This window comes from Acomys russatus, chromosome 14 (assembly GCF_903995435.1).
Source record: "Acomys russatus chromosome 14, mAcoRus1.1, whole genome shotgun sequence".
NCBI lineage: Eukaryota > Metazoa > Chordata > Mammalia > Rodentia > Muridae > Acomys > Acomys russatus.
Window position 1 is genome coordinate 16,429,221 of NC_067150.1, and position 19,159 is coordinate 16,448,379.

A 19,159-nucleotide genomic window follows, 5' to 3' on the forward strand; every position below is an offset into this window, starting at 1 on the left:
AATTATTCAGGCCTAAGGGAAGGGCATCTTTTTTCACTTTAATCTCACTCTGCGCTCTTGACACTGTTCAGCAGTGCAGTCCCAGGCGCCAGCTCCACGAGTGGGATATGATGGGGTAGGGCGGGGCACCTGCCCAGGGGAGAGTGGGGAATGCCTCCTTCCGGCCTGCGGTTGGGGCAGCCCCAGTGGGTGTCTCGGGCTCTGACAGATCTGGACATAATGTCCAAGAGTACAAATAAATAGAGGCTGAGGTCCGTGGGCGTGGGCAGGTCAGGTGGGTTTGTGGTCCGGGTGGCTTTTGAGTGTGTGGAACTTGACGCTTTCCAGCTTCTCGAAGCGCTTTCCGCAACGCTCGCACGTGAAGTTGTACTGCACCTCGGCTGTGTGCTTCTTCATGTGCCAATTGAGCGACGCGCGCTGCCGGCACTGGTACCCCACAAATCTCGCACCTGTGTGGCGGGAGACGGGCTCAGAGCGGGTCACACTGCAAGCTGAGCCTCCCCTGCAGCCGGCCTAGGTCCCCTCCCTCCTGAGCGCCCGACACTCACTGCAGGGGTGTCTCCCCGGTGTGTGTTCGCCTGTGCACCTCCAGGTGGTTCTTCCTCTTGAAAGACTTGCCGCAGGTCTCACAGGTGAACTCTCGGACGCCTGCAGGTGGCAGCAGTCTCAGGACACTGCCCAGTAGAGGTGACTACGAGGAGATAGCTACCCCCACCTCCACTCCCACCTCCCTAAGAGCTGATGTCTGCTGGAGTGACATTAAGTAAGAAGAGGGATGAGGTTCCTGACACCAGGTGTCAACTGCCAAGCTAAGATAGGCTCCCATACGACCCGTGTTGGGGCTTGGGACAACTGCACAAGAAAACCAGCACCTGGGACAGGTATGAATGTGGGTACAGCACAGACCTCCTGGACCCTGGAATTTACACATGTGCAGTACACCTGGCCTATGGGTCCCGGCTGGCAGAGCCTGACCTGAATGGATGATCATGTGACGTCGCAGGTGGTTGGATAAATAAAACTTCTTGCCACAGCCAGGGTGGGGGCACACTTTGGTCTTCCCCTTTCGGTGCACGAGGTTGACGTGGTTCTAGGAGTGAGAGGAGGAGTGGGTACCATGGGCCCATGGGGAGGGGCTCTTAAAGTGGGGGAGACACGCGGGGAGCCAGGGCAGAAGCCATAGTCAGCCTAGACTGGAAGGTGTCCAGCTTGGTCAAAGAAAAGCTTTACCAGTCCTGGCTCTGGGCTTGTTAACCTTGGGAGGCTCCTGCTGCTAGCCCAGCACACACGACGACACCGAGCCTTGGGGAACAGTGGTTGGCCCATGCCTCCGAGGTGCTACACTGCCCCTGGGGTGGCAGGGGCGGGGCAACTTGATCCACTTTGTTGTTTTTTTCATTCTTTAACCCATGAGAACAGCCTAAGTGCTTAATACATGCTCAGCCAGTCAAAAGGTTGCAGGTGCTGCCTTGAGTGTGATAAGATGAGGGAAGTCCATTCTACCCCTAGGGTATACCATCCATACCACAGAAGGCAAACTACAGGGAGAGGTCTACCTGTAGAAGGATCCGGGGCTCCCATGCATGGATAGTCCCTGGGACTAGGGCAGTCTTCCTATGGAAGACCAAGAGGGTGGACTGGGAAGTGATGGTCAGACCAGACGGCTATGCCTGGTGTCTGCAGAGAGGCCAGCTGGGATGAACTGGGCTCATGGAGGCAGGCCCTGCACCACTACACCTAGAACTCTCCATGCAGCCACGTGGCCCAGGCCATCTGGACCCAGCACCAGCCCTGCCTGGGGAGTAGCCTCACCTGGAAACTGCTGAGAGCCACATACACCTGGCTGCAGCCCTCGTAGGGACAGTGAAACATCTCCAGCAGGCCATCAGCGTCCATCACCCGTGACCGCTTGCTCCGCCGTCTCCTGGAGAGAAGGGGCCTGTGGCGTCAGGGTGCGTGGGCAGTGGGCTCTACGCCTGCAGCTCTTCTTTGCCCTCAGTCCCACCCACACATCCTCGCACCCACTTCTCGGGCTCCTTAGGAATCTCATAGATAATGGCTGACATGTCACTGCCGTCCAGTTCCTCTCCATCCACATCTGCTTCTGCCTCTGTGTTCTCAGGCATGGCAGCTGCCAGCTCTGTCAGCTGTGGGGCCACCGCGTCCTCTTTCTCCTCCTTGAGCATATACAGGTCCTCCTTCTCTACGGGGCAACATGGGGTGGTGTCTGTGGGGATAAGGCTGTCAAGAAGCTCACTTCGAGAGCCACTCCTTCCCCTCTGCCACCCCTCCCAACCCCTGCCATAGGCCACAGTGGCACCCCCAGACCTTTCTTCGTCTCGATGCTGGCTATAGAGGTGGTGTCCATGGTGCTGTGCTGGGTGGCCTCGGGCTCCGTCTGTGTATAGGCTGCCACGCCCTCCATCATGGCACAGGATACCTCCTCACCCAGGCCGCTGCTGGGAGTGCCACTGCCAGCAGCCACATTGAGGTGGATGCCCTCGGCTGTGAGACTGTCATAGCCAGGACCAGCAATGATGATCACCTGGGAGCCAGGCACCATGCCTGACACTGGGCAGCTGGCCACCACCTCACCCAGTGCCTCCTGGGGCATGTTCTCAAAGAGGGTGCCAGGGCCAGTGCCCACTTGCATGGGCACCGGCACACACACTACCGTCTCTAGGGCCTCAGGCCCACTGCCTGCAGGGTTTTGGCACAGAGGGGTGCCCTGTTCGGCCAGACTCTCCACGTGGTGGACATCAAAGGGGATATGAACTCCTTCCTGAGTGATAAGCCCACTGCTGCCTGTGGGGCTGGTGGGGGTGACGACAGCAGCAGCAGCAGCAGCAGCAGCAGCAGCAGCAGCAGCAGCAGCAGCAGCGGAGGCTTGGGCTGGCTGGGCCTCAGGAGGCTCCTCCGAGTCAGAGCTGGAGCTGGAGCTGGATGAGTCAGAGCTGCCAGCCACCAGGCCGTTGCCCACTGCAGAGAGAAGGGAGGAGACGGTTACTAGCTGGGGAGGTGGCTCAGCCGAAAGGGTTTGTCTTTTAAGTACAAAGATCTGAGTTCCATTCCCAGAATTCATGTGAAACACCACGCATGGGAACTGGAAAGATGGCTCAGCAGTTAAACGTATTACTACTCTTTGAGAGGACCAGAGTTCAGTTCCCAGCACCCATATGGTGCTCAGTCCAGTCTGTAACTCCAGTTGAAGGGGATCTGACACCCTCTCTGGCCTCCTCTAGTACTGCACATGCACATTTACATACATGCAGACTAAACATTCACACACATAGTATAAAAATAAGTCTTTATATTTCTGTGTTGACGGGTGAGCTAGCTGCCTTGGTGGTTAAAAGCCTTTTCCAGGTAAGCCTGGCTACCTGAGTTAGGTCCCTGGAACCGACATGTGGTGATCTGAACAGTAACTGTTCCCATAGGCTCAGGCATTTGGACACTTGTCCCCAGTTAGTATCACTGCTTGGGGAAGTTTAGGTTGTAGAGCCTTGCTGAAGGAAGTGCATCACCAGGGGCAAGATTTGAGGTTAGCCTCATCTGTCTTCCGTTAGCTCTCTGCTTGTGTTTGTACTTTGGCTGCCATGCTTTGCCACCAGATGGACTACTACCCCTCTGGAGCTATAAGTCCGAACAAATTTTTTCTTCCATAAGTCTCTTTTGGTCATGGTGTTTTATCTCAGCAACACAAAAGTGACTAATAAGTCTGGCCATGGTGGCCCACACCTTTAATCCCAGCAGTCCCCAAACAGAGGCAGGTGATCTCTGAGTTTGAGCCCAGCCTGGTCTATAGAGTATGGCCAAGACAGCCAAGACTAAACAGAGAAAGAGAAACCCTACCTCAAAAAAAGAAAAAAAAAAGAAAAGAAAAATACACTACATAGGTGGAAAGAGACTGCTCTGTGGCATGCATGCCCTCGTAACCAATGCCCCCCGAGCCACACACATGCTACATACTCACTCACTAATAGTATGTAAAACTATTTCAAAATGTCAGGCCAGGCTTAGTGGTGTGCATGTGTGAGCCCCCCCCCCCCCCACTGATGAGGCAGGGACAGGAGGGTCCCTGGGCTCCTGAGCAGACAGCCTAGCCTATTGGTGCGCTCCAGGACATTGAGGAAGCTTGTCTCAAAGGAGGTAGATGACATTTATGAGGATGACACCCAAGGTTATCCATGGGCTTCTACCCCCACTCATGTAAAAACATCCACACTGGGGGTGAGGGGGGTGGGGAGCTCTTGCTGGGATTTATGTGTCACCAGGAACAAGGTGCTGTGACTTTCAGAGCCAAAGCCAGTGGTGCCTTCTGGGTTTCTGTTTCTGACGTGGCTGGCTGTACTCAATCACCATGGTCTCTCTTTGCTAGGCCCTCAGTGCTCCTCCCTGGCCTGAAATTCATATGTAGACCAGGGTGGTCTTGAACTCAGAGATCCACCTGCCTCTGCCTCCCAAGAACGGGGATCAAAAGCGGCCAGCATCAGCGCTGACTCCACACTGGCTAGATTCATGTTAAATGTGGTCACTTCACTTAATCTACCTGGAGTAAGCAAGCTTCTAGGGCTCTGTCACAGGACTCTCCACTTGTGATGCCTGTACAAAGTCCTAGAGCACTGTCTGTCTGTCTGTCTGTCTGTCTGTCTGTGTAAGTGTCAGTTGGGGATTCCCATGCTGCTGCTCCCAGGTGCATGATTTGCTGGGAAGGCTCCTGAGGCTAGAAAGCTCTCCCTCAGTCAGCCTCTCTCACAGCTTTACTTTGAGGTGCAACTCATCAGTGGTCAGAAGAGAGCAACACCAGTCACGTGCCTAGGTCTTCCTGTACCTCTTGGAGAGCACCTCCATATTAGCACCATCAAGTGTCTGCACCTCCAGAGCAATCTGCTCATTGCTCCAGAGCCTGGTGTGCAGAGGCCAGAGGTGGACATCTGTCTTCCTCAGTCTTGCTCCCTTATTATTTTTATTTCTCAAATTTATTTACTTGCAGGTAGGGGACACCACGGTGTGCATGTGTGGAGGTCAGAGGACGGCTTGCAGGAGTGGGCTCTTTCCTTCCCTTCAGTATGTAGGCTCTGAGGACAGAACTCAGGCATCTGACCTGGCGACAAGCACCTCTGAGCACTCAGCTTTCCTGTGGCTGCTGGGCACCCTAACTCCTGCCCTCATGCTTGTACGGCAAGCTCTTTACTGACTGAGCATCTCCCCAGGCTCAGATCTTTCAGGAGCAAATGCTGGGCTCCTCCCGGAGGGTAGGTGTTGGGTTACTCTCCCCTCTGACGCTGTGTTTGGCCTTTTAGATGACAAGCCCCACCCAGCAGCTCTGTAGATGCTGACCTAGCTCAGGTAAGGAGCAGAGAAGCAGGGGTAGGTATCCCAAAGAGCTCCTTGTTCCAGTGGCTCCATAGGAGTACACAGCCCACAGCTACTAGGGCTGTAGAGACGGCTCAGCTGAGGGTGAAAGCGCACTTGTGCTCCTCCAGAGGACCCACGCTCCATCTCAAGGAGCCCACAACCACCTCTAACTCCAGCACTGGATGTGTACACACACTTTGATAAGGTAAACTGAGAAGATTCTAACTACTCATTGAGAGGCTGTTTACAAGAGAACGTAACCACCCCTACACTCGGGAAATTCTAAGGACTGTTCAGAGGAGATTGGTTCTAGAACTCCAAGCTGATATCAAAATACTCAGAAGATCAAATCCCTTATTTAAATGCAGTATTTGTGGGCTGGAGAGATGGCTCAGTGGTTAAGAGCACTGGCTGCTCTTGCAGAAGACCAGAGTGCACTTCACAGTACCCACATGGCAGCTCACAACTGCCTATAACTTCAGTCCCAGGGGGTCTGAGACATTCTTCTGGCCTCTACAGGTACTGGGCACCCATGTGGTGCACATACGTATGCCCACAAACACTCACATACTCTTTTGGGGACGATGAGCGCAAGGTTTTTCCTAGGTAGCCGCAGCTGTCACTCTGTAGACCAGCTGGCCTTGAACTTGCAGAGATCTACCTGCATCTGCTCTCCAAGCACAGGGACCAAAGGTGTGCATGACCACACCCAACCTACATAGTTTTTTAAAATGTAGTATCTGCAGGCTGTAGCTGCAGCTCAGTTGGAGGAGCACTTGCCTAGCACACACAAAGCTCTGGGTTCTATCCCCAGCACTGCATAAACACGCGTGATGCTGCAGCTCCCCCACTGGGGTGGTGAGACTGGAGGATCAGAAGTTCAAGGCCATCTTGGCTGTATATTGAGTCAAGGCCAGCCTGGGGTACATGAGAACCTGGAAAGAAAGAAAGAAAGAAAGAAAGAAAGAAAGAAAGAAAGAAAGAAAGAAAGAAAGAAAGAAAGAAAGAAAGAAAGAAAGAAAGGCAAGCAAGCAGAGAAGCTGAGTGTTGTCCCACACACCTTTAATCCCAGCACTTGGGAGGCAGAGATAGGCAGATCATTGAGTTCAAGGCCAGCCTGGTCTACAGATCGAGTTCCAGGACAGCCAAGGCTACACAGAGAAAACCTGTTTCAAAAAAATAAAAAACCATGGGGCTGGAGAGATGGCTCGGCAGTAGAGCACTGGCTGCTCTTCTAGAGGTCCTGAGTTTAATTCCCAGCAGCCATACAGTGGCTCACAACCATGTATAATGAGATCTGATGTCTTTTTCTGGCAGGCAGGTGCACATGAAGTTAGAGTGCTCATACATAAAATAAATAAAATCTTCTTTTAAAACTGAAAGAACAGCCAGGCGTGGTGGCACACATCTTTAATTCCAGTACTCAGGGGGCAGAGGCAGGCAGATCACTGTGAGTTGGAGGCCAGCCTGGTATACAAAGCAAGTCCAGGACAGCCAAAACTACACAGAGAAACTCTGTCACAAAAAACTGGGGGAAAAAAAAGCCTCCTGGTCTGAGGTTCAGTTTGACCCCCAGCCCCCCCCCCCACTGTCCCCTGTGAACTTCCATTAAGTTGACCTCTGATGTTTACTGACATGCACAATGGTGTCATGACACACACACTCCACCCAACAAATAAATGTATCGATGTAAGCCTTCATAGACCTCTATACACTCTTCCACTTGCCTTAAATCACTTATAATACCTGATATAACACAGACTACTCTTTCAATACTGTATTCTTTTGGAAGCAAACAAAACAGAAGGAAGTTAGGACTAAGCATCTCAAGAACCCAGAAATTAAAAGGAAAGAGGTGCATACGGCGATGTGTGAGGGTGACCGCTACATGCTGACCTTTCTCTGAGCTTAGTCCTGAATGACTGACTCTGTGCGCAGACAGAAGCTCTGAGGATGGAACCTGTGGCCGCAGAGTGCAGCTGCATCTCCCGGGTGTGTATGTGTGCATGTGTGCACATGTGTACAGACATGTGTGGACCAGAAACCAGTTTTGGGTTTCTCAGTCACTGCCTACCTTACTCATTTATTTTTATTTTATTTTTTGGAATCCTCTGATTTTTGAATCTCAGTTTGTAGCCCTGGCTGGCCCAGAACTTACTCGGTAGACCAGGCTGGCCTTGAACTCACAGAACTCTACCTCTGTCTCTCAAGTGCTGGAATTAAAGATGTGTGCACAATGCCTAGCTCCAATTTATGTTTGTAGACAAGAATCTCCCCTTCAGTACTGAGCTCACTCCTTTGCTTAGCCTACCTGGTCACTGAGCCCGGCGGTGTGTGTGTGTGTGTGTGTGTGTGTGTGTGTGCGTGTGCGCAAGCATGCGCGTGCGCCTCTTATCCCCATTTCCCCACTGCTGGCATTACAGGAGTGAGCCATGGTAGCTGGCCTCTTTGATGTATGTGCTGGGAATTGAACTCATGTTCTCATGCTTGCATAGCAAGCACTTTACCAACTCGGCCATCTCCTGAGCTCCTGAGCTCTATTTTTATGACACCATAGGCTACACCAGTGCTAGTAACTCTATGCATTTACAAGGAGCTGGGCCTCCGAGGAGCCCCAAGTTCTTGGTACCACACCCTCCGCGCCCGCCTGCCATCTCAGAACCACTCAGCAGCACTGGGACTTCCTCCACCAGATCCTCCCAACAGAGCCTGTGCCGCTCACAGGTGGCCCTGCCTCAACAGGGTGGCAGCTCTGTCCTTCCTGTGGCTCAAGCCAACGTCCTGGGGCTATCCTTGACTTTCTCTCTCACACCTACTTCCAATCTGTCGGCAAAACCTGTTGGGACTGCATCCAAAACCCATCCACCCACAGCCCGACTGTCTCTCCTCAATCTCTACAGATGCTGGTCACGGCCTCAGCATTCGTACAACAGAGGCAGCTTGCTCCTCTGCTCCTGAGAGCCCGCTCATCACTTCCTATAACAGACAGGCCAGCTGCTCCCACATCCAGTCATTCCTCCTTCCACACACACCCGGCTGGGCTGCATCTCCCATGCCCTGCAACAGGTGGACAGTCCAGCACTGGTTCCAACCAGTGTAGCAGCAGATGTGGTTTCCCTTGGGCCAAGCTCCACTTCCCTGCCCCCTGTGCCCACCATCCATCTAGGCAGGCCTAGGAGGGCAATAGAACCACAGGACAAAAAGATCCTGAGTCTCCAGGTACAAGGCAGCAAGTGGGTTGTGCGTGCTGAGTTCAGAGCATCAGCCAGTGGTAAGAACTGATGGAGCCAGTGGGATGCTTATCTCCAAACCTCTGAGGACCTGAGTTCCATCCAGGACAACCACATAGGAACTGGTTCCTATAAGTTGTCTTCTGACCTTGATATACATGCTGTGACATGCTTACCCACATACCCACACTCAAACTCAAATAAAATTTCAAAACATATAAAACTGCTGGGTGTCCTGGTGCACTCAGCATTGGTGCACTTTGATTTCAGCACTCAGGAGGCAAAGGTAGGTAAATCTTTCAGTTTGAGGCTAGCCTGGTCTACAGAGCTAGTCCCAGGACAACCAGGGCCACACAGAGAAGCCCTGTCTCCAAAAGCCAAAACACAAAAAATAAAAAAGTCCTAATGTGTGTCAGTTCAAGGCCAGGTCATCTTCCTGTAAGTATTCGGAAGGCACTCAGTGTAGCTCAGCAGCCCATACTACCTGTCTCCAATTGTCTCCCTGACTGTCTCTTCATTCCCTCTCTAGGGCTCTTACTCCAGAGGCATGAGACAAGCTCTGGCCTCAGGGTCTTTTACTTGCAATCCCACCTGCCAACCCCTCTCTCTCAGGCATTGGTTGGAGCTGCAGGCCGCTCACTGACTTTCAGGGAGGCGCCCTGATCATCCGTCTCAAACAGCCCCTCTCCCAGAGTATTTGACGCTGTGACTGTGTTAATTATTTTGCTCACTGCCTGCTTCTGCTCTAGGACAGAAATGCCTAAAGGGGCCAGAGAGATGGCTCAGCAGCTAAGAGCATGTCATGTACTAACTACTGCAGAGGTTCTCATTTCAGTCCCAACACCATGCCAGGATGCTTCCCACCTGCAACACTAGCTCCAGGGGAATCCCATGCGGGCCCAACATCTCAATCAGGTATTTGCTACTGAACTCCACACACAACTGAAGGGATCGGGGCCATGAGTGGCTGGGACTTTGGTTATGCCCATAATACAACTGGGCGTGGCTGTCTGGGACCCCGGGTTCTATGGCTCCAGAGCCTGGGTTGGTACCTACTGTAGTTGTTTGCATAGCCTGCCTTCACAGCACCATGGTGGGCCACAGAATCACTGCTGCCAGTCTAACTAGCACTAGGGCTAATTATTAAGAAAACAGAGCTAGGCGTGGTGGTGCACACCTTTAATTCCAGCACTCAGGAGGCAGAGGCAGGGGAATCACTGTGAGTTTGAGGCCTACAAGTCGAGTCCAGGAAAGCCAAGGCTACACAGAGAAACCCTGTCTGGAAAAACCAAAAATAGAAAACAGACCTAAAGGGTAGATGAGGTAGATGGAGTTCTGGATTTTTGTTTTTGGCTTCTCAGTAGCCCTTGGGTCATGGCTATGGCTTGGCTAAGTGTTCACCAAAGTGGCCTGCATTTGAGGTCTAGTACCACCATAATAACTATAGCCTAATAATAAATATTTATTAGGCCATACTTTTACATTAACCACAACAGCAGGTGGTAGAGCTTTTAACAGGCAGGCTGAGGTCACAGGTGTGCCCTGAGGAAAACTGTGGGACCTCAGCTTGCTCTGGCTCGCTCTGGTGGAAGCTGTAGTGAGTGGCTCTTTTCTGTAGGCACTCCCACTATTGCTAACCCTGAGCATCAGGTTCTGACAGGGCCAGAGCCTCGAGAACCTAGATAAGGCTTTTCTCTTTCTAGGTGGACTGCTCTGGGCACTCTGACCCACACAGGCATGGAGATGCCATCCATTCGGATTCAGGGGCCACAGAGTGGCTGGGAAGAGGGACAGGCCTCCCTGCCACCCATAACACCAGGCCTGGGGGTGCCAGTCTACGACCCCAGCTTCTCAAGAGCCTGAGGCAAAAGACTGGTAGTTAAGGCCTACTGGCATTATAAAGTGAATTCAAGGCCAGCATGGGCAACTTGGTGCCCATCCCCAGCTCCCAAAAAGCTCAAGAGGAGAATGCGTGCCTAGCATGTGTCAGGGTCTGGGTTCTGTGCCACAGCAACCAAGGAAAGGAGCATCTGTGTGCTTCTGGACTTCATTCAGGCTGACATGAGAGAGGTGGCAAGGGCATCCCAGGCAAGGGCCATGGTACGGAGAGGAGCTTGGGGAAGAGCCTAGGACAGGAGCAAATCCACTTCCTTACTGCTGCCTGGGCAGACGTGGCTAATGGACCACGGTGCTCATTCCCAAAGCCCAATTATGGAGGTCAGTGTTGGCTTGGGGTGATACCATCTCTGCCTAAGGTACCAGATAGACTAGTGCCAATCCTCCTGGGCTTCCTCAAGACCTGTACGGCAACACAAATGACAGAGCATTGGGAGGAGTCAGATGGCCCAGTAAAGGGCCTCCAGTAGGGCACACTGAGGGAGGAGTGGCAGGTTGAGGAGGATGCCTGTCCTCTGGAGACTGGCCAAGGCCCAACGGGGTGGCCGTGGGTGTGGGTCCCACCAGGGGTACTTCTCACCCTAGCTTCCCTTCAGCCAGCTGGGATGCCACCTGCTTGGTGACGCCTGCCAGCACAGACTTAGCCCTGATGACTAGCTCCACCCTCAGGCCTGCCACAGCACTTGGCAGCTGGCCCTATAGGCCTTGTCAGTCACGCCAAGTGCTGAGGTAGCATGCAGCATCCTCACTGCCCACACCATGATGCACCTGAGCCTTCCCTAGAGTCCTTCTCTGCCTCAGTGGGCACCTAGCCCAGTGTGACTTGTGTGGGACAGGAGAGAGAGGTAGGGGATAAAACATGTGACAGACTCAGGGAACAGAGGGTGGTAGTAGGGAGACAGGGATGACAGTGGGAAACAGAAAATCAAGGACAGGAAAGAAACTTGAGTGTGGCCCAGGCCTGTAATTCTAGTTGCTTGGGATGCTGACACAGGAGGATTTTCAAGGTTCACCTGAGCTCCAGAGCGTGCAACGCCAGCCTGGGTGACTTAGTGAGACTACATCTCAGACTTAAAAGTAAAAAGAAGGCTGAAAGAGGCTGGAGGGATGGCTCAGAGGTTAAGAGCACTGATAGCTCTTCTAGAGAACAAGGGTTCAGTTCTCAGCACCCACATGGTGGCTCACAACCATCTGTAACTCCGGTCCCAGGAGATGCACCATCTCTGGCTCCAAAGGCACTGTGGTACACAGACATACACGAGCAAAACAATGTACAGAATAAACAATGGAAAAAATGAAGGGCTGGAAAGGGGTGTGGGGGTATGGGTGTGTGGCTCAGTGGAAGAGCGCCTGCCTAGAATCTGTAGTGACGAGCGAAGGGCATGGCCAGGTGGTAGAGCCCTGCCTAAAACACGCTAGGAAGGCTTAGGCTTTGCATGCACACCTGCAATCCCAGTACTTGCTGGGCTAAGGTGGGAGAACTGTCCAGAACTCAAGGCCAGCCTGGGCTGTATCAAAAGACTTGACTTGAGGAAACAGATCAGGGCTGAGTGTGGTGGTGCATGCCTTCATCTCAGCTCTCAGGAGGCAGAAGAAGGCAGATCAGTGAGTTCAAAGGCAGCCTGGTCTAAATTAGCAAGTTCCAGGCCAGCCAGAGCTACATAGTGAGACCTTGTCCCAAAAGTAGATGAAAAAGATAAAGAAAAGCATAAGATCTTTACAACAAAAAGAAAACCAGTAACCCAGCTGAAGAGAACACAGTGGGGTAAGAAGGGAAAGAGTTAGAAAGAGGGTGAGTGAGAGTGACAGAGCTAAAAGAACTGGAGGAAATTAGAAGGTTGTTAGCTTGTAGAAGGACAGAATTCTGCTCAGCTAGGCAGGGACTCAAAGGCTACAAGTCTGCCCTTAGGACAGTGCCACAGCCCTGGCTCATGCACTTGTGATGGCTCCCTGAGGCGGAGGGCAGCCCATGGTGATCCCCCTGGGAAGTGTGCAGAGGCCCCCATGCCTGCTGTCCCCTCTGCCCTTGCCCCGCAGACCCACCTTTGTCACTGTCAGGCTCTGAATCACTGAGGGGTTTGAGCGGGGAGTGCAGGTCCTGGAAGTAGCGGTGTCCAGCTTCACACTGCCACACGGCCGTTGTGTAAAGGCCGAAGGTGGGGTCAAGTTCAGCCAGGTGCGGCTCATATGGGCAGCGGTGTTTGTGGTCCTCATACCAGATCACCACATTCTTCAGGCAGTTCACATTGCGCCGCCGCCCTGCGGACACACGGCCCCAGGTGGCTGTGAGAACAGGTGCTCCACTCCCCCTGGGGCCCAAAAGTCCCACAGTTTGAGACTGCCTCTTGAATCTCACTGCCACTCTGCAGAAGAAGAAGAAACTGAGGCTTGGAGAGGTGGCACAACCTAGAGAAAACTAGGACGCGGAGATAGGACTGTCCTTGGCTGAGGAAGTCAGACAGATAATGGAGACTGGCACAGGCCACAAGAATTGTTAATTGTTTCTTTTCTTTTCCTTTTTTTTTTTTTTTTTTTTTTTCCGCCGTTTTAAATAGAGCCTTATTATGTAGTCTGCCTGCTTCTGTCTATCCAGAGCTGGGATTAAAGATGTGTGCCACTGCTCAGCTTTTAGCTGTTTCTTTTGAGATTAAAGACATGTGCTACCACATCCAGTTGTTTCTTCCTTTTTTAGTTTTTTCTCAAGGCAGGGTTTCTCTGTGTAGTCCTGGACTCACTTTGTAGACTAGGCTGGCCTCGAAATCACAGAGATCTGCCTGCCTCTGCCTCCCTATGGGCTGGGATTACATGCCCAGCTCCAGCTGTTTCTTTTCTTTTTTAAGATTTATTTATTTATTATTGTACAGTGTTTTTCCTGCATGTACACTTATATACCAGAAAAGGGCACTAGATCTCATTATAGATGGTTGTGAGCTACCATGTGGCTGCTGGGAATTGAACTCAGGACCTTTAGAAAAGCAGGCAGTGCTCTGAGGCATCTCTCCAGCCCTCCAGCTGTTTCTTAATAAAAATCTTCATCCTGCAGCCAGGTGGTAGTAACACACACCTTTAATAGCAGCACTCTGGAAGCAGAGGCAGGCAGATGTTGAGTTTGAGGCCAGCTAGTTCCAGGGCAGCCAGGGCTACAGAGAGAAATCTGTTTCAAAAACAACAAAACAACACCCCCCAACCAAACCAAACTATTTATCCCACACGGTCCCCGAAAGTCTCCTTGCTCCCTTCATGTAGCCATCTACAGCCACAAGGGGGCACTAGGGGAGCACGACATGTCATCGCTTAGCTCAAAATCCACTGGCTACCACCTCAAAGGGTGAGGAGCAAGTGCTGCGGTGGGTAGCAAGGCCATGTACTGACAGGTCCCACGCTGTCCTTTCTGTGTCTGTCTTCTCTTCACTATCTCTAGCCACATGGCTGCCTTTCAGCTGAGCTGGGTATGGCTCATGGGTATGGCTGTGCCCTGTTGCTCCAGGGAACAGCCTTGCTCAATGCCTTCATCCAGGAATCTCCCCACATGCACCCTCCTCTCAGAAGCCACCCTTTCCAGAGTCGGTCTAGCCAACTTTGGTTTGTTTATAATAGCACTAAGAGGCTGCCTGTGGCCATCTATTAAGAGGCCTATTGTCTGTCTTCCCCAGTAGAGTGCCAGTCCCACAAAGGCAGAGACGTCAATCAATTTTGCTTCCTTGGGGCTGGCTAAGGCAAGAGCTCCCAGACATGGTGAGGGTGCTGGAGGGTAGGCACTGCAGAGCCAGACTGGTTGCATTCAGGTCTTGGTTTGCCACAATCTGGCTGAGTAGCTCTAAGTGAGTGGCCAGGGGAGAACCAGGAGTCCACCTCTGGGGACTGCAGGAGGCAGGAGGAAGCAGAGAAGCCATGAGGGCATTAAGAAGGCTGGGGCCACCTGTAGGGCTGGAAGGGAGAGGGGGCCAAAAGAGGCATTTGGGCTGTAGGAGTACACCCAGAGTCTCGCCCTAGTGAGGAGCACGGCAGTGGCATAGACTTCCTTCCACAGCTGCCCCATTTCTAGTCTGGCACTCCCTAACCCTTCAGGGAGGAAGAAGAAAGATAATAGCTCACTCCTGTGCCAAAGCTGGGGATGGGAATGGCGAGGCATGCCTGTAATCCTGAGACAGACAAGCTGGAGTTTTGAGGCCAGCTTGCTTTATAGAGCAAAGCTGGCCAGGAAGGGGTGGGGGGAGAACGGGCTGCCAGGATGGTTCAGTGAGTCACGGTGCTTGCTACCAAGCCTGGCCCACCCAGTTAGATACTCAGAACCTATGTGGTAGAAAGCAAGAATTGCCAGGCATGGTGGCGCACAAAGTGAGTCTGAGGCTTACTTGAGCTACATGAGATCTTTGCATCAAAAGAGGCAGAGCAAGGCTCACTGCCACCAGGTGGTTCTCTCCGGGACCACAGTGGGGGGGGGGCATGACGCGACCCGAAGGCATTGAGGTCATGCTGGGTGGGGCCTGTCTAGAGTCAACCCACCTGGTACACGACATGCTCTGCCTCGGGCAGGCAGGTAGGGACCGGCTCTTTTCCCTTCCCATAGTGCAGCAGAGGGACAGGGACGCTGGGTGACCGGCCATGTCTGGGCTATGCTCTGCAGGTGCTCCCACCCCTCCCAAGGCTGTGGCTCCACTTACTTTTCTTCCGCTTTGGCTTTTTGGGGACTTGCTCCCAAGGCTTCCTGCAACACAGAGAGGTGGTGAGGGTGAATGAGGGGCCAAGCCAGCCCAAGTCCTGACCTGGTAGAAAACCACAGCAGTTCCTCAACTCTGGGACAGTGTGTGAACTGCAGTTGTCCTGGTCCCTTCCCAGCAGTCCCAGGCATGGGTGACTGCCATGATGGAGGGTTCTAGCATTACTAGGGAAGGCCCTGGGCAGGTGGGATTGGGAGGGTGGGAGAAGGCTCAGCCCAGGGCATCGTGATTTCTGCCCTGTGGGACATACACCCTGTGTGGAGCCAGCCTCCGTATCCACAGATTCCACCAACCACTGATTGAAAATGTTAGTCAAGAGTGGTGGTGATGCCTGCCTCCCCCAGCACTCAGAAGGCAGAGGTGGGAGGATCAGGAATTGAGGGCAGTCTGAACTACATGCAGAAGCCAAGGCTAGCTTAGCTTATATAGGGAAACCCTACTTCAAAAAGCAAAATAAAGGAAAACTATTATCACCACAAAGCCCAGGGCTCCATTCCCTGAACACCACAGACCCAAGGTGGTAACTTGTGACTATGACTCCAACACTCAAGAGGTACAGGCAGGGCAGGGAGATTATTGCAACTTCCTCCCTCCTGGCCTGCCACTGCCTACCCTCATTCCTCCTGCTTCAATGTAAGAGTTTGATTCTTACAAAGAATTTGTGTTATGCTTATTTACTTACTGGGATAAGGAATATGGCACAGTAACTTGGAAGAATCAGCTTTCTCTTTCTACCGTATGCATCCTGGGGTCATCTAAGGTCATCGGGTCTGGGAGTGCTGGGATTATGATCATGCAGTGACTCTAGAGCTTCATGCAGATAGGCAAGCTGCTGATGGAGCCATATGCCCGACTAGTGCGTGGGGGGGGGCGGTTCATGTATTAGGCACTTCACCACTGAGTTATGCCCCTTGCTCCTGGCTGGTTACTGCCCCTCAGAATCAAAGTGGTTTTATTTTTGTTTTTTCTTTTTCCTCTGAGATAGGATCTCTCTATAGCCCTGGCTATCTTTGGAACGTAATATGTAGACCAGGCTGGCTTAAAACTCGACAGCTCTATCTGCATCTGCTTCCAAGGAGCTTGGAACTAAAGGCCTGCACCACTATGCCTGGATAACTTTTTAAAAATGATTTTACTATCTCATGTGCATACATTTTTGTTTGCAGTTATGTCTCTGCAGCAGGTCTGCGCCGAGTACCCAGACTGGATGGCAGACGAGGGCACTGTATTCCTTGGAACTGTGGTTGTGGATGGTTGTGAACCATAATCTCTATGTTTGGAACCAGACCCAGGTCCTCTGAAAGAGCAACACATGCTCTTAACACTGAGCCATCGTCTTTAGCCCCAGCATCAACTCGTAAAGAATCATTCAGGTGATGAGAACAAACAGGAGTGAACAGGCTACACTGTGACTCCTCACTGTGGAGTCACATCCTTTCTAAGCTGTGTTCTTGTTTTGTGTTTTATTCAGGACCAGGTATCGTTATGTAGCCCTGGCTGGCTGGAACTATCTGTGCAGACCAGAGAGAGATAATATTGAACAGGGTGTCACAGCACGCAGCAGCAGCTGCCCAGAGAAGCTGCAGCTTCCACTGGAGTTCCAGGTGGAGGTTTCTCTTTCCCTCTGTGGCTATCCCTGCATTATGGGGGTCCTCTGTTGGAAATGTGCCACCTTCTTGCTGTTCTTAAGGGCACAGGGCTTTTGCTCATGGGCGGTTCTGCTGTTCTTTTCTCTTCCCATCAGAGTTAGAGGACCCAACCTTACCTAAGACAAAGGGTAGTGGAGGACACTGAGACAAACATGCTTGGGTCTCAAATGAGGAGGGACAGCCATCCATCCAGAGCCAGCTTCTCAGTGCGGGCAAGCAGCACATGGCATATGCGGACAACTACAGTGTGATGAGTCATTTATGGTCTGAGTTTGATCCCTATAAGACACATGGTGGGAGAGGACCAGCTCTGCAAAGTGGTCCTCCCACCTCTACATGTAAGCCTACATACACCACACACATACACATACAAACACACCATAGCAAATTCTTAAAAGAGCCCTTATGCCAAGCTTGGCGCATGCCATTAGTCCCAGCACTCTGGATGCAGAGACAGGCGGATTCCTGACTTCAAGGCCAGCCTGATGCACAGATCGAGTTCTGGGACAGCTAGGGTTATGTAGAAAAATCTTGTTTCAGCAAACAAACAAATAAAAATTACTCTTATCCAGACACCCAAGCCATGCTGCATAGTCACTCCTCAAGCCTCTTGCTTCCTGGGGAGCAACTCTGCCCAGGAAAGGTCAGAATTTAAAAAAAAAAAAAAAGTTAACTGACCTAACTGAGCACCAGCGTACTGTGCAAAGTCTTCACCTGTTGTCTTTGTACGCAGACCTGACAAGGGTACTGAAACAGATGGCTCAGTCCTTAAGACTGTTTTCTGACCTACACCCATATGGTGGTTCACAACCATCTATAACTAGAGTTCCAGCGGATCCGACGCCCTCCTCTGACCTCTACAGACAGCAGGCATGCACATAGCACACATACATTCACGCAGGCAAGGCACCCATACACAGAAAACCAGTCTTTGGAGCACCTGTGAGACTCCCCAATAGAGGCCAGTGGGGGCGGATCGACCTCCCCGTCCCGCCCCCAGACGGGCCAGTCAGAGCTCCGGGAGGCGGACAGAGGGGTGCGGCAAAGCTTGCATTGGGTAGCCAGCGGGCCGGAGGCGGCGCGTTTGAAGGGTCTGGCTGCTTAAATGCTTCAGTTCTAAGCCGGCTTGGAGGCCAGGGGGCGGGGCCTCGTGGGCGGGGTGGGGCGTGCAGGGGGCGGAGGGCGGGGCCCCGAGCTCTTCTCACCCCTCCCTGCTTTCCTCCCTCCTCCCTCCCCGGCCCCGCGCCCCCTCACCCGTGGCGGCCGCTTCGCTGGCCACGCTCCAGCGAAATGAGGTAGGCGGCGAGTTTGGCGTCGCTCCAGCCGCTGCGGCGTCTCAGGTCCACCCAGGGGCCGTGCGCCTCGCCCAGGTACACGCGCCGTACGTCGTACTTCTTCCGGGACTCGAGCCGCCTCCGGGCCCGGTCCGATTCTGTGAGCCGCGGCCGGCCCCGTGCCTTTCTGCCTGCCGCGCCCTCCTCTGCCACCGCCTCCCCGCCTGCGCCCGCCTCTGCCTCCGCCCCGGGCTCTGGAGCCCGCTCCGCCATCCCCCCCACCCTGGTTACCGGCCTCCCCCGTTGTTAGGAGCCCCGACCGGAAGTGGCGTGCCTAGTCTGCGCCGCCGGGAGATTTCTCACAGTCTTCAGTGCCCGCGGCGCCAAACCAGGACAGCTAGCCAAAACTGCGCATGCGCCTAATCCGTCTTGGGCCATGGAGGTGCACCCCAATTGTAACCAGTTACTTGGGAAATATAGGCAGCAGGATCCCAGGTACTTAGGTTATCCTCAGCCGTCTCTTGAATTCTAGAGCAGTATGGTTTAAGATTTTTCTCGAAGAGGCTGGAGAAATGGCTCAGCTGTGAAGGGCTCTGATTGGTCTTCCAGAGGACTCGAGTTCAAATTTCAGCACCCACATAACAGTTTAGAACTGTCAGTTAACGTAAAGATATTACACTCTCACATAGACATACATGTAGGCAAAACACCAATGCACATAAAATAAAGGTAAATAAATTTTTTAAAAGATTAAAAAGGGGCTGGAGAGATGGCTCAGCTGTTAAGAGCACTGACTTCTTCCAGAGGTCCTGAGTTCAATTCCCAGCAACCACATGGTGGTTCACAACCACCTATAATGTGATTTGATGCCCTCCTCTGGCCAGCAGATGTACATGCAGGCAGATCATTGTATACATAATAAATAAATCTTAAAAAAAAAAAAGCCAGCAAGATGGCTCAGCAGGTAAAGGCCATGCTACCATACCTGACAATCTGAATTCCATTTGTGGGACTCACGGGGTCAAAAGCCA

At 52.6% G+C, this 19,159-nt stretch overlaps 2 protein-coding genes across 3 annotated transcripts in view; one reads left to right on the forward strand and one right to left on the reverse strand.

The window, feature by feature from the left end:
• The window catches only part of Prkcsh (protein kinase C substrate 80K-H), an 827,425-nt gene that overhangs the window by 55,196 nt on the left and 753,070 nt on the right, over positions 1-19,159 (forward strand). The gene's annotated exons all lie outside the window — the stretch shown is intronic.
• On the reverse strand, positions 124-19,019 carry Znf653 (zinc finger protein 653). The gene is given in 10 exon segments (XM_051156066.1): positions 124-435; positions 437-449; positions 549-648; positions 976-1,090; positions 1,813-1,924; positions 2,026-2,203; positions 2,329-2,979; positions 12,528-12,743; positions 15,149-15,192; positions 18,109-19,019. Coding segments are annotated over 10 exon segments (1,887 nt in total). The 5' UTR covers positions 18,402-19,019; the 3' UTR covers positions 124-270.